General features: G+C 35.2%; 3 protein-coding genes across 4 annotated transcripts; 1 reads left to right on the top strand and 2 right to left on the bottom strand.

Annotated features, from left to right (window-relative positions):
• The first annotated feature begins 1,097 nt into the window (after positions 1-1,097).
• Positions 1,098-3,713, top strand: LOC117903952 (ankyrin repeat and SAM domain-containing protein 6-like). Of its 2 annotated transcripts, XM_034816464.1 has the most exons (3): positions 1,098-2,315; positions 2,877-3,010; positions 3,337-3,713. In XM_034816464.1, exon 1 carries the CDS (start codon positions 1,296-1,298, stop codon positions 2,238-2,240), a length of 945 nt encoding a protein of 314 aa, XP_034672355.1. In that variant the 5' UTR covers positions 1,098-1,295; the 3' UTR covers positions 2,241-2,315; positions 2,877-3,010; positions 3,337-3,713. The 2 variants fall into 2 exon arrangements, with proteins under 2 accessions (XP_034672355.1, XP_034672356.1); XM_034816465.1 differs by lacking the exons at positions 2,877-3,010; positions 3,337-3,713 and adding an exon at positions 2,573-2,698.
• Positions 3,714-5,685: 1,972 nt separating this feature from the next.
• Positions 5,686-11,171, bottom strand: LOC117904916 (long chain base biosynthesis protein 2a). The gene is made up of 12 exons (XM_034817738.1): positions 10,939-11,171; positions 10,758-10,823; positions 10,210-10,298; positions 9,869-10,014; positions 9,657-9,781; positions 9,451-9,544; positions 9,187-9,350; positions 8,606-8,767; positions 7,403-7,529; positions 7,128-7,294; positions 6,852-6,959; positions 5,686-6,144 (listed from the first exon to the last, which is right to left on the bottom strand). Exons 1-12 carry the CDS (start codon positions 11,062-11,064, stop codon positions 6,049-6,051), a joined length of 1,470 nt encoding a protein of 489 aa, XP_034673629.1. The 5' UTR covers positions 11,065-11,171; the 3' UTR covers positions 5,686-6,048.
• Positions 11,172-12,576: 1,405 nt separating this feature from the next.
• Positions 12,577-21,035, bottom strand: LOC117904858 (dehydrogenase/reductase SDR family member FEY-like). The gene is made up of 8 exons (XM_034817648.1): positions 20,752-21,035; positions 20,351-20,471; positions 19,730-19,847; positions 19,458-19,594; positions 17,824-17,925; positions 14,636-14,728; positions 14,045-14,117; positions 12,577-13,217 (listed from the first exon to the last, which is right to left on the bottom strand). Exons 1-8 carry the CDS (start codon positions 20,955-20,957, stop codon positions 12,952-12,954), a joined length of 1,116 nt encoding a protein of 371 aa, XP_034673539.1. The 5' UTR covers positions 20,958-21,035; the 3' UTR covers positions 12,577-12,951.
• Between the last annotated feature and the right edge of the window lie 1,671 nt (positions 21,036-22,706).

Raw genomic sequence — 22,706 nt, 5'->3', positions numbered from 1 at the left:
CCAATTTTTCTAGAAGTTTAAACTTGTAAGATTTTGATTCAATATGCATATCATACTTAGATTCATATCTAACAAAACAAATACGAGAAATACAAACTACAAAAAGGAAGAATCAAATAAAACGAAACCTCTTGCTAAACCAAGTTTTGATATCATATTAAATTATCAATTTTTCTAAACAAAGTCTTTATACAAAGAATATAGTTTGTACATTTTTTACGTGAGATTTTCTCAGCATCTATAAAAATAATATAATAGTTTTTTAAAGTTCAAAATAATAAAATTAAACATTAACTTTTTTTTTCACCTTAAATATATATTTATAGTAAAATATTATCATGTTTCATTGAATAAAAACTTATTATATTAGTATATTTATATTATTAATTAATTTTAATAATATATAAATTATATATTTAGGATGGGATTTCATGATGGTTTAACCATCAGATCATGGAACCGTGAGGTAATAACTCATTTGAATGATGATTCCAATTACGATAACATTGATTATGAAGTAGCAGGTGAGTTGAGGAAAACGATCTTATCTTAAACCAAAGGGAAGATTTGTCAAATATTTTTTCATTGACCATAATTATGACTCGCCATCACCATCGTTGAATGTTTTTTTTTTCCGACATCATCACAACAATAACCTTCCCAATCCCCAATCCCCAACCCCTGCTACTTATCTTGCCACTTGTTGTCGTACGCTACACATCTTATCCACCCTCCTTATTTTCTTTTTGTTTTGAGCTTTTGCTCCGCTATTTACACTTTGTACACTATCTGCAACCTTTTTTTTTTTAAGGTAATTAAACAACGTAAAGAATTAAAAAAATAAATAAAAATATTAATATTATAAAATTTTTATTAAATATATAACGATTTTTCATGTAGGATGAATATTTTTGTGATTAAAAATATTTATAATAAAATTATTTAAAAATGAAAGTTTTTAAACAGAAAAAATGCCAAAAATAGAGGCACTCATCATGGTTTCCCACATCATTGGAAGTTATGCCACGCTCTCCAGCAGCGCGTGGAGGGTGGCAACTCCTTCCCCTCTCCCTCCCACCACCGGGACACGTGGTCACCACCCAACTCTCACTAAACCCTCGATCCCCTTCTCTCTCTCTGTCCTCACTTCTTCACTTCACTCTCTCTTTCTCTCTCTAAAAATCAGGGCTTTTTTCGTTTCTTTTTCCTTCTGTAAACCCTAGAAATTTTGAGGCCCTTTTTTTTTTTTCCATTTTTAATCCAAACCCTAGAGAGCGACTTTTTTGGCTGGTCCAATGGCGGAGTTGCAGCCACCGGAGGGTCAGATCAACGGCGGAGCGGCGGCGGGGGTTTCGTCGGAGAATATTGGGGGGAAGCGACAGAGGAGGCCAAGCGTCCGATTGGGGGATATCGGGGATCAGCCGTACGATTCGCATGTGAATCGGCGGAGCAACAAGCAGTGGAAGCTTCCAATGGAGAGCGATGCCAAGTACAGGAAGGAGTCTGGGAATATAGGTAAGGCCTCAAAGACTCGGCCTTTGATGAATTTGAGCACTGGCGGGGGTGAGTTCAGCGAAGCCCTAGAGGGTGAGGATAAGGAGGGCAACTTGGATTCTGTTGCGATTGGGAGTTGGAAAGTGAAGGATTCGAAGAAGCGAGGCCCCGCGACGAAGCGGGTGAGATCGAATTGGGTCTCCAAGGTGGACGAAGGCGGTGGCGGGGGTGGCGGAGGGGGAGGCGGCGAAGGGGATGAGAAGTTCAGCGGAGGCGAAGACGTGGATGATGGGTTTAGGGATTTCGAAAACGAGGATTCTGATAGCCCATTGAAGGAACAAAGCCCAATTCATTCTCTGGAGAACATGGCAGTTGACCATGGGAATGACAGGGAGGTCCTGTTTCATGGGCAGAGGAGGCCCATGCGGACTAGGGTTTCAGAGGGCAGGGACCATGAGGGGGTAGAATTAGAGGGCCCATCCGATACAGATGCCAGAAACTGGAATGCAGATAGGAATGGGAATAGTGGGAGGGGGCGGTGTCAGTCCAGAGAAGATGGGGTTAGAGACTGGCTGAATGAATTGGGGTTAGGGCGGTATGCGCCGGTGTTTGAGATCCATGAGGTGGATGAGCAGGTATTGCCAATGTTGACATTGGAAGATCTCAAGGACATGGGAATAAATGCGGTTGGGTCGAGACGTAAAATGTACTGTGCAATTCAGAAGCTAAACAAGGGGTTTTCATGAGTTTTCTTTATCAGTCAGTGAATGTAATGACCAGAAAAACTCAGCCATGGAAATCAAAAGGGGTTTGAGCTTTTGGTATATTTTCTCTCAATCTAATCTAGTAGTCTTGGAATGGAATTGCTCTTTTTCCTAATGTTTTTGTTTTTGTCACATATACATTTCGGTCCACTACTGCAATTTGCTGAAGTAGTTCTAGAAATTTTTTATTGTCAGACTACAATGGGGAAATACCAAGAGAATCCGTTGAGATATAGATGTTGTCATTGCATGGTCTTCATTTAAATTCATGTTATTATTTAGCTATTGCTGATCCTGCCATTTGTTGTTCCAAGTTGTTGATGAATCTCCGGCAAACTGTGTACTTGATTTCGGTTGCTTCACTTAATGTGTTTGGTAAAGTTTGTATTATAATTTTAACGACATTAATGGGGTAGACAGCTTGCTTATTCTGAACTTCACATCTGTCTTTTTACGGAATGGTTCATGATTAGTTTATGGGGTGTTACCTCGCTTTGTTAGATCAGTTGTCGCTGCATCTTGGTACCTGCATTAGCAGTTCATTCTTTGTGTCTGTTCTTAGTTGAGTAGGTTCTAAGTCCCAGCTCTGAGACATTTTTTCTGGACCATCTTTCCCAGTTGATGAGGTCTGTTGAGAAGGAGGGGGGCCATTCTTTGTCTTTACCGATATGGTCCGAGGCACTCTTTACTTGTGAATATAGTGGAGCTCAGTTGATCAGTACCGATGGAAAGTAGAAGGAGCTCCATTAGGTGTAAGTTTTAGCTCAATTTCTCACTTACCCTTGTGTTTCTATATGCCACTGATCTTTCAAGGGTGCTAAGATACTCTGGATTAATATAATCTGGATTACAGATCAACTTTGAGAAGAGGCCAACACGTTTACAATATCACTTAGGGTTAGAATTTGTATTTTGTGTATGTGATTTTGGTTATAGGAAGATGTAAGAAGAGGTTGAACACTAGGAAGATATTAGCTATCTAGTTGTGGAGAGATTTAACAATATGCTACTGATTAATGGCTAAATGACAAAGAGGATGATCTCAGAGTTAACAGAACATACATTGTCTTTTTCATAGCTGAACAATGAAGAAGGTAAGATCCACGAGCTGTTCTGATGAGGCCTAAACACATTGTCTTTTACATGGCTGAACGATGAAGAAGGTAAGATCCACGAGCTGTTGCGATGAGGCCCAAACACATTGTCTTTTGCATAGCTGAACGATGAAGAAGGTAAGATCCACGAGCTGTTGCGATGAGGCCAAAACAAGTATCCTAGGGTGGGGTAGTAGGTTAGTTCATCACTCACCCCCACCCCGACCCCCATTCCAAAGCCACTGAATTGATCCTGGTTGTGTTATGGTAGGCTTGTGTTCTTCCAATGAACATGGTTATCTATTCATCATCCAAATTGGGACACTCTTTTTAGTTTTTGGTTGAAAACAATTTCATTTCAGACTTTGATTTTTCTTTACTTTTTAAATGTTTAATATAAATAAAATATTATAAAAACAAATAATATAATATTTAATATTATTAAGTATTAAAATTTTATTTAGAGTTAAGTAAATAAATAAATACCACCTTATATTCTAGTTATTTTTTTAGGAAGATGCCAATTCAATTATTTACATATTCTCCCAAATCAAAGAATCATATTCTACTCGCTTTGAATGCTGTTTATGTGACCTATTTGAGATTGCTTTAGAAATGATTGAGAGTAGCTGAACTTGTTCCATCCGAAAAGGAAATCTTGGTACAGGAGGGTACTAGAACCGTGGGTGACTCGTGTGTGTACTTTTAATTGAAACATTTGCATAATGGGATTCGATTAAGATGGAGACAGCCCACATTTTTAGGAAGCAAAATCATAATCTTACGGTTCCACACCGTCCAACCCAATATCCTCCTAATCATCAATTCCATCTTCCCTTCTTCCTTCTGATCGTCAATTTTTTTTTTCCTTCCCATTTGTTTTTTCTTCCTCCTCACTTTAATTAAATTCAGAGAGAGAAAGAGAAGCAGATGCCATGGTCATGGGCCTGGGTAAGAAGAAATTGAAGCAGGAAGGCGTCGAGAAAAGCGGAGGATGGGATTAGAATTGTTGTTTTCAAGTAAAGAAGATGAGGGCAATGTTATAATTTCACATGCTCATTTTGGTTTTTAAAGTATGTTTGGTTTTTGAGAAAATACGAGAAAAGAAAATAGAAGGAAAATAAATAAATAGTTTTAAAATAAATAAATGATTTTTTTTTGTTATTTTAAATTTATGCCATTTGTTTTAACTCTTTTATTTAATAATTAAATAATTGAAATAATTTTTTTAATATACTTATGGAAGTTATTGAAAATATGTGAAATTTAAATCATTAAATGAAAGTAAAAACTTTGAAAATTTTAAAAAAATGAAATCAAATTATAAAGCAATGGGATTAAAGTTGAAATAAATATTATAATAATACCATATACAAAACAATAAAAATCAGATGCATCACCTAATCAGGAGTAGAGATTAGGTGTAGAGAAAACATAACTAATGGTGTTGGGAGTTATATAGATTGTTAATGTTATTAATGAAGAATATTTGGAAGTTATCTTCGGGATGTATATATTTATAATTATAGTTATATTTATAAGAAAATAAATAACATAACAGATTTAGTTAAGAAATATATTTGTAATCTAGAATCAAAGCAATAATAGAAAAGAAAAAAAAAATGGTGCTGGAGTTTGTGCGAGAGTATGGAAAGATGTGAAAGCAGTCCTACCATAGATTTCTGTGGGCGCAAATGGTTAGGACTTAAGGAGGCAGCACGAAGACCGACTTTACAGATATTAGTTTGGAGGCCACTGCAAAATCTGGCATCTCTGAATCATCATGAGATGTCGCTGCAGTCTGCCTGCAGCCATTGTTTTCGCTCCTCTCCCATTCAATCCACCATTTTTTTTTTGCTTGAATTCAAGCCCGTTTCACCACTTGTTTCAACTTTTACTGCCAGCTGTTGCTGAAACGGCTCAGAAAATATGCATCAGTTGTATTTATTATTATTATTCGATATTTATTACTGTGGCGCCTGTAGAATCTTAAAGAAGCAGGTTTGAACCTTTCCCCACCAACCCACCGGGCACCAACCCACTTTGTGGCTTCCTATTACAGAAACCCACTTCCATCTCTATCTATTACTACTGACTAGAAAAATCTAAGCCACTCTTCACTATAATGAATCAATGAAGCCAATTATAGAGTGGCTTTTGTGTAAATAGGAGAAAGGTTTTCTTCTTTCTTTTTCCCTAGCTTATTGGACGTTGCTCTTTTTCTAATACAATCTCTTATTTACCTATAAAAAAAAAAGAAAATTTCAAAATCTTCACTATCATGAATCAATGAAGCCAATTTATTTTCTCCTAGAAGTTGCATCCTGGAGAAATTTCAAAAGAAACCCTTAATATAAAATTATCAAAAAACAGATTACATAATCATATTGAAGGAATTATAACAGCAATTTTACATACAAAGATCAAAATCTCATGGTAAAACACATAGCTTCCAGACCTAGAAAAGACACTGCAAAGGTTCACCTTTGAAGGGGTAATGATATTAACAAGGAGGAACTCTCAAAACCCATATGAATAGATAACAAAGACAGATAGTCCCCGATCTTTTCTGTCTTCGTTTTTCAAAAAAGAATGACAAACATCAAAGCTGATAATGATATTTTACCAGTAGTTAGATCAAAGCTAGATCTCCTTTCGGAGGCTAAACAGTTGCACCCCACCGTTTTCTTAATCTTTCACTCCAGTTTCACTCTGCCTTCCTCCAGCTGTTGCTTCCTGGGCTCAGCAGGGAAATACTTTATGGCCACTAGGTCACCAACTCGGCTGATAACCTGACAAAAACCAGAAGGTCCAATAAGAAAATTGGTTACAACCACACTACCAAAATTCTGTGTCAATGGAGTATTTTTGTGTGTACACATTATTATTAAATAGTGAAGCAGAACTAAGAATACAGCATATAGCAGCATCGCATGATTCTGAATTTTCCATCCATGACATTGTTTTTGTTTACTCGTACCACTCAACCAGATTCCTTTTGAACGGAATTTGGGCATAAGTCTTGGGTGTTCAGTTATAATATGTTCCATGACTGTCCATATGCTACATGAAATCTATCATTATTTGGAAAAATAAAAAATAAACAATTTGGTGAAATGAAATATTTTGACTTTAATGGTGATAATCACAATAATGTAAAAAAATCACGGATTCCACATAGGTCCAATAAAGTGCATCATCTAAAAACAAGTTTATTTTGATTCATAGTATTTCCAATGAAATATATTTGTTTTTCTGGGAATTTCCTTGCAGTCTTCAAAGAGGATTACAGTTCCCAAAGGAATTGCAATGTCATGCTACTGAGGTGTCACAGAGGTGGTAGTGCATTGGTTCGCATATGATCTCAATAGGTTGGTCAGTTAGAGGAAGTGCGTGTTATCATCAGTGTAGGGGACTAGGGCCAGAGAAAGGGGGCAAAATATATTAATGGAGGAAACACAAGAAATATAAATTCCAAATAGGCTGATAAAACAACAACCTCTAAGCCTTTAATCAGGTCTTCCCTGGTATGAGAAGCAGAAATGCAGATCCGTGCCCTGGCCAAAAGAAGTGGAGTAGCTGGAAAAGCAACTGTCACAACAGCAACCTGGAACAGCATAACTTGTCAATACTAGCCACACAAGTGAACTTGAACTGGAGATTAATGAGCAGTGCTATACAAATGAATGACTTGGAATCTCTGTATTGCAGCTACTTTAATCAAGAATGAAAATACATGAATGGTGAATGTATAGAAATTAAAGATAAAGCTTACATTCTGTTTGAGACACTCCCGTGAAAAAGCAGGAATTTTGGCTGGATTGTAAAGCATTATTGGCATTACAGGAGAATCATTATCTCCAAGAACCTCAAAGCCCATCTTCTGCAGTTCTGATCTGAAAAAGTTACTGTTCTCACGTATTCGTGCCAATTTCTGAGCCCCTAATATTTAAACAAAAGCAGATCAAACAATAAGCAAATAAGCTCAAGATCTAGGCTTGCAGAGCTGCATGAGCCACCATAAATGGTGAAATATAGAAGAGGGTGAACCTCTACTAGTGCCATCTTCTCCAAGAATAACCTTGATGGAAGATATAATCTGTTGTGCAGCTGGTGGTGATATTGAGGTTGCATATAGATGAGCAGGACAAGTGTACTTTAGATATTGAATCAGCTCCTGAAATAGCAAGAACATTTTAATCACTTAAGATGAACAACCAGGATTAATAACTAGTTCCAATAGTTGAATTCTCCTATTAGTGTCACAGAAATAGAATAAAAAGAAGATAAGAGATGCAGTGCAGTTGTTGCTTCATATGTGCATGAAACGGCACCATAACCATCTGTATACATGTTGGCTATCCAAAGAAATAAAACCACAACATCTATATAAAGATGAAGGAACTGAAGTACACAGAATGATGCCTGCCACTTCAAGAGATGAAACCGAGCTACACAGGTAACCTTGATGCTTATAGTATGAAAAGATGTATGTTAATGACAGATCTAAGATCAATCATTGTCAACAAATTCCAGCCTCACACCAACTTTGTGCATCAACTCATCAATTTCAACCAATACACCAACATTAGGTAGGGTGCATTAGAATTGTGAAAAATGCACAAATCATTTCACTTGGCCGCCAAAGGAACATTCAGTCCATCACCCTGGTTATCGTATTTAGGTAAAGTAGCCTGTAAAACCTCAACCAGTCGCCTTCCCAAACCAACACAACCTGGTTTAAATTTAAAACCTGGAACCAGAGTTAAGCACAAGCAACGAACAAGTCAAGTATTACAGCTTCCTACAACAGACTCGATATTAGAAAATGCCCACAATTCACCTTGTTGAACAACGAGTTTAAAGCACATTCATCCAGAATACTAACTGAAATCCGTAATAAGCCCCTGAAGCCTGGCTTAGGTGGCAACAAATTGGGGTGAGGATGGTGAGGTTGGCTTGACCCCATATATCGCTCCGCATAATTTATTTTTTTTAAAAAAAGAAGTTACCCACAAAAGAATAGCTCAGATCCGTAATATGGTTTCTCAGTTTAGGGAACCTTAAAAACAAGTAAACAATGATGTTACATGGGGGCTCTCTATTAACTAACTTATTGCTTTGTTTTAGTTCAAATTGAAGCCAAAGAGAAATATAAGTTGATGATGACAAATATGCCCCATGATGTCCGAATTCACATTCATTATTTAACAAATTCAATGGTAGAACCAAGAAAACATACAACAAACAAACCTTGGATCCAGCAATATAACCACCACATGATCCAAAAGATTTTGTGAAAGTTCCCATCATAATATCCACATCAGCGGTATCCACACCTAAGAGCTCACAGACACCTCTTCCTGTTTTCCCAACTGCTCCAATACTGTGTGCCTCATCCAAGTAAACATATGCCTACACCAAATAGAAAGATAGAAAAATGACAAACAAAAATATTTATGAAAAATGAAAATAGAGGCCCTAAGTTAAGATGCATCAAAGACAAAACAAAGCTAAGAAACAAAGAACAAGATGAATCATCGAAAGCTTTTGTCCACCATAATTATACATGAAAGGAGAGAAGAAGCATCTGCCCACACTCAGACACACACAAATAAAACACCTTATAAGCCATGCTAGCATATCTGTAGCATGCACCGCTAGGTTGCAAGTTCTTTTGAGTAGAAGAGCAGACCTTGAAAACCAAAAGAAGGAGAAGAAAAATAATTTATCTAAAGCTTCACTTATGCAGCATATCAAGCCTTTTCATTTGGGATTGCTTCTAATGTTTAAAACATGAGAAAGCAAAAGATACCATCTAACAGATCCCCAACCTTATATTTCTTGCAGATTGCAACAATCTCTGGGAGTTTGCAGAGTTCCCCTTCCATGCTATATATTCCTTCCACAACAACAATTATCTTCTTCCATGGTCTATGCGTCCGGGGTTGTCCCTCAGCAATTTGTTCTCTCAAAACTTTCTCCAAGTGAGATGGTACTATAAGAAAGATGACAGAGAACCATATCCATAAGAACACTCAAATGTATGTTTCATAGGGTAAATTTACTCCAAAAAAACAAATGCAACATCAACATACTATTGTGTTGGAAAACTCGAACGGTAGCTCCTGATCCTCGAGCACCATTGACAATTGAGTTGTGGTTCAAAGAATCACTAATTATCAACCCCCCCTGTGAATCATCACAATGAAAGAAGAATTTCACATTGATTAAAGAATTCAATGCCCATGCATTACATAAGCCTTGTACAATATAGACAATATCAATTTAAATAACTGAATACCTTCCCAATCAGGACCGGAAGGATAGCAGAGTTTGTCACATAGCCCATGCCAAAGACTATTGCAGCAGGCTTTCCAACAAAGTTTGCAACACATTCCTCCACTTCTTTATGCAATGTTGTGGTGCCTGGTCATATATTTTTTAGTTAATGGATACCCATGTTCATGAAAACGGACTACCTTGAGGAAAAAGGGGGCGAAGAAAAAAGCATACCTCCATCAACACGGGTGCTACAGGTACCTGGGGAAAACCTCTTCAAAGACTCGATTACACGAGGTGTGCAGAATTCATCTGATGCGGCAAATCCAAGGTAATTGTATGACCCCAAGTTAAGACACTTACTTATCTTTGTGGTTCGTCTGCATGAGATTGAACCAAATCAATTGATCCACCAAATATTTCAGGTGGAGTCAAAATCCAAGAGACTCCCAACAAGCAACCATACAAAAACTTTATTAACTCCTCCATGCAGCATACTAAGCCCTTTATTACACAATGCCAGAGACTAAGGTTAAAACCAAACCACAGTAATTGAAAAGCATCTATACACTCACTTTAGTGTCTTGTTATTGTCATTGGAGAACCTTTCAACTACATCAAACCAAGCATCTGGAGCACTCGATATTGGCCGGCCAAAACAGTCCTGGATATTCATCAACATATGGAATATTAGTTACAAATTTGAGCTGCTGAATCATGCATCCGGTCAATCAAAATATCAATTTAGCAGTCAAACACGAAAAACACTAAAACATATTTAGGATCTATAGCTACCATCCCAGAAAAAACAAAACCAAATGCAAAAATCCCAAAAAAGTTAGATTTGGGGTAAAAAGTTCATAGTCAAATCCAAAAATTTGCTTTTGTAACCAAACAAAATTGCCTTTTCCTCGCACAAAAACTTTTCTTCCTTTGCCATTTTTGCAAAATGTTGTATTCCACCAAACCAACTGACACAAAACACGACTCCCTTCCACTTTCCCGCAAATTTCCACCAAAAACTCAGGAATCCAACAAAATTTCATGTTTCGTTAATTTCCTCCCAATTTTCTCCGTAATCATCGAAAAAAAGCGAAAATCAAAATTCCTTGCAATCAAACACCTGAATACGAAGATACAGCCTGCGAATGTAGAAATCCTCAAGCCCTAAGCAGATCGGCGCGTAACCCTAAAAAACCGCAACAACATCAGCAACAATAACAACAATAATCTCAGAAAATTAAATTACCAAAAGATTAACAAAATAAAAACCAAAAAATACAAAATAAAAATAAGAAATGGACCTGAAGATTGCTGGCTTTCCACCAATCAAAGATCTTTCTGAAAAAGTCTCGAAACTGGCCGAAGGCGAAGAGCAATCCATAGCTGAAGAGAGTGGTCAAGGCGGTCAAATATGGAATGGTAATCATTTCGATCAATCACTTCATTCAAAGCTCCAGATCTGAAATCCAGAAATTATTCACGAACGCAATTGGAGAATTTTCATGAGGGAAGAGAGAAGAGAGAGAAAGAGGCCACTATATGTGGGCCCCCAGTTCGGAAAATAAAAAAGCCCACAGTTTAATCAGTTTCGGGCCTTTGTGCCGACTGGTGTTCGGCACACTGGATTATTGAATCTTGATTGAGTCCAATTTAGAGATTTAGCATTATCGGCAAATAAGAATTTTTAGAATTTAAATATAAAAGACAAATTTTCAATAAAAGTAATATTTATTAATGCATAACTCAAAATTTTTCAAAATGTTTTCCATATTTTTAATTATTTTTTATAATACTCTATAAATAAAACACTTAAAAATACCGTAACTTTATTTATAAAATAAATTACTTTTAAAAAACTTAAAAATAATTGAAAATAATTTATTTTTATAAATAAAATTGCAGAATTTTTAAGTGTTTTTTTTTATAGAGTTTTAAGTGATATAATTAAAAATATAAAAAGTATTTTGAAAACTTTTATACGTACATGAGTGTGTTATACGAAAACAAGAAGATCTAACTATTTTACCATTTTGAATTATCAAAACTATTGAAACAGTTTTTAAAACTATTTTTAAAAATTATTTCTTAACAATTATTTTAAAAAATATTGTCCAACAAACCCCTATTCATTATATTTTTTATAAAATAATTAAAATGAATAAAATTATTATGTTAATTTAATTTTCCATAAAAAGAAAAAAAATAAAAAGCATAAAATTGTATATATTGATAGAAACTGGTAAGCAAATAATTAATTCTTATTAGTGATACATCATATAGTTTTCCGACGGAAAATATTTACGCATATACTCAATTTTATGGTAATGCTTTACAATAATTCTTTTTTTCCACATTTTCTAGAATTGTTTCAAAATCACTTGGAAAGAGCTTATCTCTCATCATCATTTTAACATTAAGAACTCATAATTATTTTAAAAAAAGTTTTTAATATTTCTAATACTTGAAAATATTTATTATTCAAATATTAAAAATATTAAAAACACTTTCTAAAATCACTTTCAAATTCATTTTAACTTTATTTCTTTTATAAAATATATATTATTATTTTTTTTAAATGAATAAATATAATATTACAGTTACTTATTTTTATAACTTCTTGAAATCATCTTTACAACATTTATAGGAACTGTAATGATTTCCACCTTTCCTAGAATTCCGTCCTTTTCTAAATTTCTGCTCAATATTTCTAATTATATTTTCGAAAAAATCAGACCATCCATCTTTTGATCCTTCAGTACAAAAGTAAATAAACCATCAAATCAAATAAAAAACAAGGTGCTGCAGTTCAGTCCCCTTGATGCACACAGTTCAGCATGATAGCAATAAGAAAAATGGAATTCCACTACATTAGAGCTGGTGCTTGTGATGGGATAAGTAACTCACTAAAAAAAGAAAAAGCATTTTCCCAAAAAGGAAAGAAAAAAAAAACAAACCTTCAAAGGCTGTAACTAAAGATTGATTAAAGAAACAACCATGGTTTAATACAGTAGCTGACAAATTCTTCAAAGGGCAAGTGTTAAAAGTAAGTACCATTTATCATACAACTAAGTCAGAAGAAACCTTTAGAAGCAGGGGATTCCATTTTCTTTCCAAGAATGGATGGAACTCCTTCTCAAACTGTTCACTATTTCTTTCTTCATTTGAAAATATAACTTAGTGATTGATAAAAGTGGATTTCCTCAACAGACACCCAACCAGATATACATAGCAAAGCTAGTCAGCCATATGTGTTCGGTGTTCCTCACCTGGGAGCATGCCTACAGAGACGAATAATACTAACCATGAGATGAGAACTACTCCTCCGCCTGACCCCCGTATCGGCATTTAACTTCTTCTCCTTCTATAAGCCTCTCCACAGAATCAAGAGGAAGACCAATCAGCTCCAATGTCTTCTCCCACACTCTGTAAGAAGTTTCAATGTTGTGGGCTTCTTCTGAAGGATTTGTTGGATTACAATCCTGAGAGATGAAAGCAGAGACAGGCCACTCGTCTGCTTTCAACATTTCACAGTATTCTGGAATCTGCGGGTCAGTGGCTGCAAACAAAGCACTTCTAGAGCCTGCACATAGCGTCAATCACAATGTTTGCTTCACATTTTTTCTGTTCCGCCCCCTTCTGTTGGGAGCTTTTAGTTCGTCTTTATTTTGCCTACCATAAGCCTATGAACAAAACCTAACCAAGGAGGTCACTAATGGGACAAGCCATTACAAGCTGAAGTAATTATGAAGCTATAGGAGGAAGTAACCGATTGAGGTTATGTGCTTGACAAAAACGTCATTGGTGAAGTAGTGATTAAGGGTTTGTTTGGTAACTGTTATTTAAAACAAAACAAACTTTTAATAAAAATCAATTTTTTTTAGAATTTGTTCTGAAAACATGTTTTTTTATAACAAACTTGAGGTGTTTTCAGTTATCATTGGTAGAGTGTTCCAAGCAAGAATTGAAAAGATGAAGAATACTTTGGAAACTTTTGTATCATGGAGAATAAACCGATAAAACTGTTTTTCATATTTGAGTTTCCAAATATAATTTTATTCCTGAAAACAATTGAGAACTGTTTTTGAAACTTGTCACCAAACAAATCCTAAATTACAATGGTTCTCCAATGTCTTAAAATTTTACAGAATAACACTCTAATACCCATGATAGAGGCTAAATTTCTCCTATTTTATATATGCTTATGGATGGTGTGGTATTCCTGCAAAAAGGGTATCAATGCCTTATCATTAAATAAAACATTTACAAGGGCTAAACACACTGCTAAAAAAATGGTGGCTCCTTTCATCATGCATAAGGAGGTGAGTTTGTCCCATGCTATAAGATTGAGAATGCAATAGAATTTCATAATCGAAATAAAAGGATTAAGTATTGCTTAAGAGGACTCACCTTCTTGAGGAGTGAAGATAAAGTAGGGTATTAGATGATAAGCGGCTTGAACAATTCTAGGAAGATCCCTTGCCTGAATTAACAAAGTGAAGACCATAAGAGGGAAAAAAAATGTGCTGATGTATTTTTATTAAAAATTTACATAAAAGCTAGTGTAATTCAGACACTGATAACACTCGGAAGATCTACAACTCTGCAAGGTCAGCATCAGAGTCATCACTGAAAGTAAACTAAGGAATGAATGATGGGGAATCAGTCATTTGTAACTTAGTAAAAAATTTGGAGATACCCATTCAAAAGATAGGGACAACATTTGGCAAAGGAGAAGGAAAATCAGGTAAGCCTGGCATAGGAGCCTGATTGAATGTTGTTGTTTTTTCCCCTTTCTGATCACATTCATACAAGGATTTTGGCATATATAGATCCAAAAGAAAAAACAAAAAAAAAACACACATAAACCTGCACAAGCACATCTATTTGATTATCAATATATACAAAAGAAAAACAAAAAAACACACACAAATACCTGCACAAGCACATGTATTTGATTATCATCCTTCAAGATAAAAGAATTGGAAATAAGACACTCACAACGTTTGTTTGGACAACTCCAGGTGACACACATACTACACTAACACCAGCTTCAGCAGGTAGCCGCTTATGGAGGACACTGCTAAACTGGACCTGCAATCCATATTCCACACTAAGCATCAAGTTCATTATTTACAATTAAATCCATACTTGAGCAAATCTTGTAACATTTCACCATTTATCACACTGCAGCCTTGAGTAGTAAATGATGTTTCAAGCCAGAATGATTGGAATTCAGAGCAAATGTTTGAAAACATTTAAATAACAAAAACAAACAAACAAACAAACAAACAAACAAGGAGAGAGAGAGAGAGAGAGAGAGATGTGAAGTATACATGCTTTAGCATAAAAAAAATTTACAACCTTATTTGAAACACAAGAAAAAGAGAGAAAAAGAACATACAAACAAATTCATGCTGAATGTTCATTATTCTGACAAGCATGTTTAAAAAAATTACACAATGTGCACTCACCATTACAGGCAACCATACAGGGATAAGCCACATGATCGATCAATCATATAACATAAGTTGAATTTGGCATAGCTAATACCATACCTGACTATCGAATATGGCCATATGTTAAGTCTCTCTAACAAATACTTGAAGAAGAGATGGAAACTTTTTTGTTTTGATAAGTAAGCAAAGGTATTGTATTAATAAGACGTGTTAAAATAGCGGCCCAAAATGTACAAGAAAATGACACTCACCCCTTTACAGCTAAAACAAAAGAGAAAACTATCTAAACAAGATGTACAAAAAACGGTCATTCCTTCAACAGGAACCCACACAATTAATAAAATCTATTAAAGTCGAAAAACCATCTTTTATAAACAGTTTGGTCTCCAACCAAAGTAAATAAACAAAAGAAGCTTTTGGCCTTTAAAAGGACTATCAAAGGCAATTCTATTTCTAGCCTTCCAAACTGATCAAAACAAGCATAAAAGGCCTGCTTTCCACACTGTCCTGCGCTTTTTGCCCACCCAAGCTCCATTCCAGCCCAAGAAGGTCTCCCTTACCAATGAAGGGAACACTCAAAACACACCGAACAAGGTAAAAAACAGCTTCTCCACCTCCCTTGTCTTTTCGCAATGGAGAAGAAGATGGTTAATAAACTCTTCATGAGCTTGGCACAAAAAGCATCTATTTGCTTAGACCCATCCCCTCTTCTGAATTTGCTCCAAAGTTAGAACTTTTCCCCATGAAGCTTCCCAAGAAAAGAAAATAATTTTTTGCTTCACACAAGAGTTCCATATTATCTTCATCGGGAAACAAACTGATGAGTTCAACTCTAAGACTTTGTAAAGGGACTTTACCGAGAAGTTGTCATCTTTGGACTCCAACCACCTCACCCTATCTTCCTTATCCAACAACACTCCTTCCCCACACAAGCACCCCAACAGGTTCTCCACCTCATCCAACTCTCAATCATCGAAGGGCCTAGTGAAACGAGGGTTCCAACTCCCTCCCCCCCTTCCCTTTCCCCACTTGCTAAACCAATCCATACATCACTCACCCATGCCTCTTTGGATGCAGCTAAAGCAAATAAAAAGGGGAAAGATTCGCACAATGATGAAGTTCCACACCACTTATCCTTCCAAAAGCTCACCCTCTAGCCATTACCACCACAAAAGATATTCTAGTGCTAACAAGGTGACCAAGCTTCCTAATTGCTTTCCACAACCCTACTCCATACCCCTCCCTAACCTCATGGGAACACCACCCACCTCGATCCTCCCCATATTTCCCCCTTATAACCTGGTTCTAAAAAGCCTCTCTTTCATTTGCAAAACACTATGTCCATTTGCCAAGGAAAGCCTCATTGAGCATAGCAAGACTAACTCCAACACCCCTTTTCTTTTATCTATACAAATTGTCGACCACCTCACTAAATGAGGTTTACGCTCAAGAGCCCCACCTCCCCACAGAATATCCCTCTAAATTTGCTCCAATCTCATTCTAATCACTCTTGGCAGATGAAGGATGGACGTAAAATAAATAGGCAAACTGGACAAAGTACTGTGAATCAATGTAATTCTCCCACCCTTAGAGATATATTGTCGCTTCCACAACATAGCCAATCTTTTTCAAAATCTTTCCTCAATACCATCCCAAGCTACCACGGAATTAAAAGGAGCTCCCAGCGGCATCCCCAAGTAGGTGGACGGTAGACTTCCCACCTTGCAGCCCAGCTCACAAGCCAAATCATCCACGTTCTCCACCCTTCCCACTAGGATCAACTCACTTTTATCCATATTAACCTTCAACCCAAAGATTACCTCAAACCACATCAACAACCAGCACAAAAACGTCATTTGCTCCTCCCACGCCTCACAAAAAACCAGTGTATCATCAACAAACAGAAGATGGGAGACCTTGACCCCTTCACCTCCTCTACCCCGCACTTGACAAGTTGATAAAAAGCCACCACAGACTGCTCTCGTTAAAAGATAGCTGAGGGCTTCCATTGCTATCACAAAAAGGTAAGGTGAAAGCGGGTCTCTCTACCTTAGACCCCTAGAACTTTGAAAACCCAATAGTGTTCTGTTAACTAAAATGGAAAAACTGGTTGTGGATAAACACCACTTAATCCACCTTAACCACTTCTCCCCAAACCCCATTTTCTCCATACCTGTAAGCAAAAACGACCACTCCACATGATCATAGGATTTTGAAGAAGAGATGGAAACTAAAAATTATTCCATAAAAAATTTGAATTTTTGTTTGTATGCATGCACCCATGTTATGGTTTCTAATATAAGTGCTACAAGAACTTGAACACAGCCAAAAAGACAAAAAGGAAGTGGATGAAGGTAGTGAAAAAAATAAACAAATATGAATTTAGGATGTGTCCAACATGAAACTGACCTTGATTTAACACATTTCCAACTCTATTTTTCATTTTCTGAATGTTAAATTCTCATAAGAAGATTTTAAAGTTCTGTGAAGTACATACAGGGATATATATATATATATATATATATATATATCCTCTAATCATCCTGGATGAGATGAATGACAAACCTTTCCTTTTATCCTTTTTCTTTAAATGACAACCCAAACTCAGTTCGAAAACAAAATTAATTTTCTTCACAGAATGAAATATGAAAACAACCACAATCTAAAGGAAAGAAAACATTCCCAAGCCCAGAAACTATTGATTTAAATATGCCAAACTTTTGAGTGCACCTGTGCTAGCTTGCTGCTAGAGTATCCAACCAAACTTGTATATTTTCTTTTCCCAGAAACAACATTCATATCTTCCGTGTCAACAAAGCCAATGTAATGCATCTGCATAGAGAAAAATTGACAAACTGCTCTTAGAATTGTATGGGAAGAAGACAGTAACAAGTATGACATATATCTACAAATTACCAAGATGAATCAACTACTGCTTATGGATGATTATTAAAGCATAGCCCCTTATTTTTCAAAGAATGCAGGTCGGGTAACATAGGACATATCTCAAATGATAACAAAAAATTCACATGTACACTTGCACTGAAGAATGATTACTAACAGCAATATCAATTATTACTCGAAGTGAAAGAACACAATGCATTTATCTCCCATACAGAATCTCATTGATAGTAAAACATGTGAAGGAAATGGAGGGTGAGGCAGCCCCTGAACTACAAGGGAAAAACAAACCGAGCTCACAGAGAAACCTCAAACCAGCTCTAAACAAGAAAACCACCCAAAGTGTGAAATAAAGTGATTGGGTCATCAGAAAGTAAGGCTTAGATATTCTCTCTTGAAAAACAATTTTTAAGACAGCAAAAAGGTTAAAAGAGTCTATAATGCTTCTCAGCAATGAAATTCCAAGAGGAAACATAAAAACCACACCACAAAGAAGAAACTAAAATACCCACAAATGTGGAATATAAGGTAATTGTTTTGCAGTGCAACATTTTATATAATCTATCGTAATAAAAATTGAATTCATGAGAAAAAAATTAAGCAGTCCAATTAAAACAATAATGGGTTGACAAAAAGATCATCCTAACATGCTTCAATGCTTGATATCTTTATATTATGTAAGGCATATCTGGAAGAATAATGTGAACGGTTGGGTAAAGCGAGATGGAGAGGCTGAGACCTAAGTGGCTTTTCTCAAATGAAACATTCAGGGAAGCAGGTTATCAAGATAAAAAAGGTTTCCAGGAAGATGTAAAAAAAGGCACCATAGAAAGTTAATAAAAACAATGTGAAACACTTGAACTCAACCCTTTGAAATTGACATGCCCTCTCATAGATAAAAACAATGAAAATATAGAATACAAAATAAAGGACCCTAATTCATAAAGTTAAATTATTGCACAAAGGTTTAAACAAAAACGTTTCCAGAAATTAAAGAGGAAATTAAACAACTGCTTTTTGTTTCAATCATGATTGGTGTTACCCCTCCTGGCCTCATGTATTAAAAATACACCAGCCCTTAATTTTAGGAACAATTAAAATTACTATTTTAACTACAAATAATGTTTTTACATAATAAAAGATATATACTGATAAGATAAAATTAGTGATTTTATCCGATCAATGTGTAAACTGTCATGGTGAGCTAATGGATCAATGTATAAACTGCCATGGTGAGCTAATGGACAAAGGCTATAAAATCAATAACAAAAAGACTGATGAACCAGTCACATGCAAATTTTCATCACTCAACAAGAAAACAGATGACACTTTTTGATAAATTCATGAGGTAGTGAGGGAATTCTCCAATGTTTTATACAAATATGACCAATAATTAGCAAAAAATTGGATCACGCACATTTTGATTTATAGGTAATTACATATAAGATGGTTACAGAACTTACAACAGAATTCACATTAACAATTCGACTTGGAGAGCCTCTAATAAGGGATGGCAAAAGCAATATTGAAAGCAATGCTGGAGCCAGATGATTCACTTGCATGTGTTCTTCATACCCGTCCTTTGAAAATTTTTGTGGTTCTAAATACAAAAGGGAAAACAAAAAGTGAAGTACTACAAGTTTGATCAGAAGGGAAAAAACTATTCACATTGTTTATATTATACATGAATACACAAAAGATGCAAAATTCTGGATAAAATGAAAAATGTAAGAACCTCCAATGGAAAATATTCCCGCATTATTTATAAGAACATGCAAAGGTGCTGATCGTGCATTCCACGCTTCACAAAATCTCGCGACAGAATCCAAGGAGAGGAGATCAAGTTCCATCACCTTAAAAGTTCAAAATTTTGTGTAAGTCAGCCATCTCACAGCTAAGAAGCTACACTGAACATTAAAATATTGAAACATTTAGCACTACAAAGATACAAAGGATAATGCAAAAGTCAGCAGTATGCATGAAACTATAACAAATATTCAACAAGCAAAGATGCACAACTATTCAAAATCATGGGAAAGGAAAATTATTTAATTCCAAAATTAGGTGGAGTCTTAACCAACAAACCGTTTCCCAAATGGGGCATCTCAATATCTAGTATATTTTAATCTTCATTTAGGTAAAGTATTACAATCGAGAGCAGCATCTAGAATTTAACGAAGATGTTTGACTGCCCTGTTTTTTCCTTTTTTTCCTTTCTTTTTTTTTATTTTTAACTTTGCCTGATTATAAAAAGTCAAAAGTTTATTTTTGCATTGATTTCTATTCAGATTTTAGACAAATTTAGAACTGAATACTATTCAGAATTTAGATAGAAAAACAATCGCTACTAAAGTACCTCAATGTTGAGAGGAAGGCCTTTCCCAGACCACTCACTCTGCCACTTCTGAATCAAATCATTAGCCGCCTTGGAATTTCTCACCGCCATAACCACATGCGCCCCTGCTTCCGCCAACTGTCTGTTCAACATACACACAATGAGTGAAGTATTCAATCCAACTGCCGTTTCAAGATTTAGGATTTGAACAGGGAATACTAATCTTCTTTATTCCAATTAAGCAACAGTTTCTCGGTTTTATTTGGGGGGAAAAGGTACAATGACAGAACCACTTAATCCTACTGCAGCTTCAGTTGAGGGCTTAGGGATTAGAAAAACAACGAAACAGACGATCAAATAAATAAAAAATATTCTCCATTTTCACTTTCTGTGATTTTCTCGGGAAACAAACAGGGAGAGACCTGGCGATTTGGAGGCCGATTCCGCTGGTAGATCCGGTGATGATGCAGGTGAGATCGTGGAGAGGAGGCAAAGGCAAGGGGTTCTGCAAATGGCTGGCGGAGATTCTCTGAAACAGCATCTCGTATATCACATACAGCCATCCCCTCAGCCACTCCATCCATCCCAGCCCCTGCTTCCCTCCACTAGACGACGTCGTTTTCCCCATTCTCCTCCTCCTCCTCCTCCCACCCTCCTGTAGCTCCGCAGCTCCCGCTGTACAGTGACAGTGAAGAATCAAGATCTGTCGCTTCTGAGTGTCGACACTTCAAAGATAATCTATATTCGTTCGAGCATTAAAATAAAAAAAGACATTTAGAAAATCCCATTATTTATATTTTATAAATGAATAATAATTTGATAATCATTTTTAGGGCTTGTTTGGAATTTTTTATTTTATTTCAAAGCCGAAACTAAATTAAAAACCACATATCTTAAAAGCATAATGTTAGTGTTGTAGATATTTTATTAATACCTATTTTAATTTGTTTGATTGAATATTAAATTTTTGTAATAAAAGGAATCATATACCAAATAGTATAGAGAATATTAAAAGAGAAATTAATGAATAACATTTTTTACATTCACTAGGAAAATACTATAAAGAATATTTTTTACATTCACTAGGAAATTAAGAATATTAATTTGCCTTTGGATCTTCCTAATAAGTATTATTAATTAATAAAAATATAATTAATTTTAATTGACTGTAATCTAACATTTTTTTAGGACTAACTCTAAATCTCCCTTTTTTTTAATGAAGACATAATTATTGTAAAACATAAGTACATAACATTCAAATAAAGGATAGTTTTAAACAAAAAATATTAATATTTAAAAATAAATAAATAATAAGGTTCTATTCTCTTTTCTATCATTCTATTTATCGAGAGTAAGTTCTTTTTATTCTATTACCATTTCTAAGAATAAATCCTAACATGATAATGATTAGAAAATATAATAGGTTTCTAGATTTTTATTTTTATTTTCTCCTATGTTGCCAAACATGTCTAAAATGGATTCAAAACAATGTCTAACACGTAGCATTTGATTGGAGAATGGTTACATGAAGTGACCTAAATACAAGTTGAAATAGCGTATCTTGGTTGGAGCATGTCTTGACCTAAAGGCTAAACGCATGGAGTGACATATAGGGGGTGAAGAAGTAGTCCAAGTGAAGTATCTATGGGATTTAATTCATTTTTATATGAATTTTAATTTTTCGATAATTATATCAATAGCAATTAAAAGTTAATTAATCAATCACACAAAGAGATAGTAGAGATGGTATGGAAAATCATATATAGAGCATTTTCTAAGACTTTATATAAGTAAAAAAGATGAGGTTCAAAATACTATAAATTAGTCGACTAAATTTATAAAGAATGCACATAGATTTATCTAATTTGAATATGTCAATTCCTTAAGATCATAATTCACGTTAACGTTCGTGTACTTGACACAACACCTCATGTTATTTAATAGACACTTCAACTCATGTTAAGATTAGCAATTCAATCACACCTTGTTTTTTATCAAAAGGGTCTTTCAAAGTTGCTTTTAAAAGCTTGAAAGACAAAGAATTAGGATGATGGGGATGATTATAGTCTTATGTATTCTATACAACTAAATAAAATCATTTATTTGTGTTAAAAATTAAAGAAACATTTTTTAACATAACTTTTAAATTTAATTTCACAAAAAAAAAGTCATTAAATTTTATTAAGATCATATAATAATAATAATAATAATAAAAAAAAAAAAACAAGATGAAGGATTGACATTTGAACATTCTTTGGGGGTGTTTGAACACCCTTTGGGATGCTTGAATTTTCATCTCTAATTTTGTGCAATGAAGCTCTAAAGATTTTACCTAGCCCATATATGATAATCATTCCTTAAGCTTTAATTACTTCAA

The sequence above is a fragment of the Vitis riparia genome, chromosome 17, assembly GCF_004353265.1.
Source record: "Vitis riparia cultivar Riparia Gloire de Montpellier isolate 1030 chromosome 17, EGFV_Vit.rip_1.0, whole genome shotgun sequence".
In the NCBI taxonomy this organism is placed as follows: domain Eukaryota; kingdom Viridiplantae; phylum Streptophyta; class Magnoliopsida; order Vitales; family Vitaceae; genus Vitis; species Vitis riparia.
Note: the sequence above shows the minus strand (reverse complement) of the source record. Positions and strands in the feature narration are given on the sequence as shown.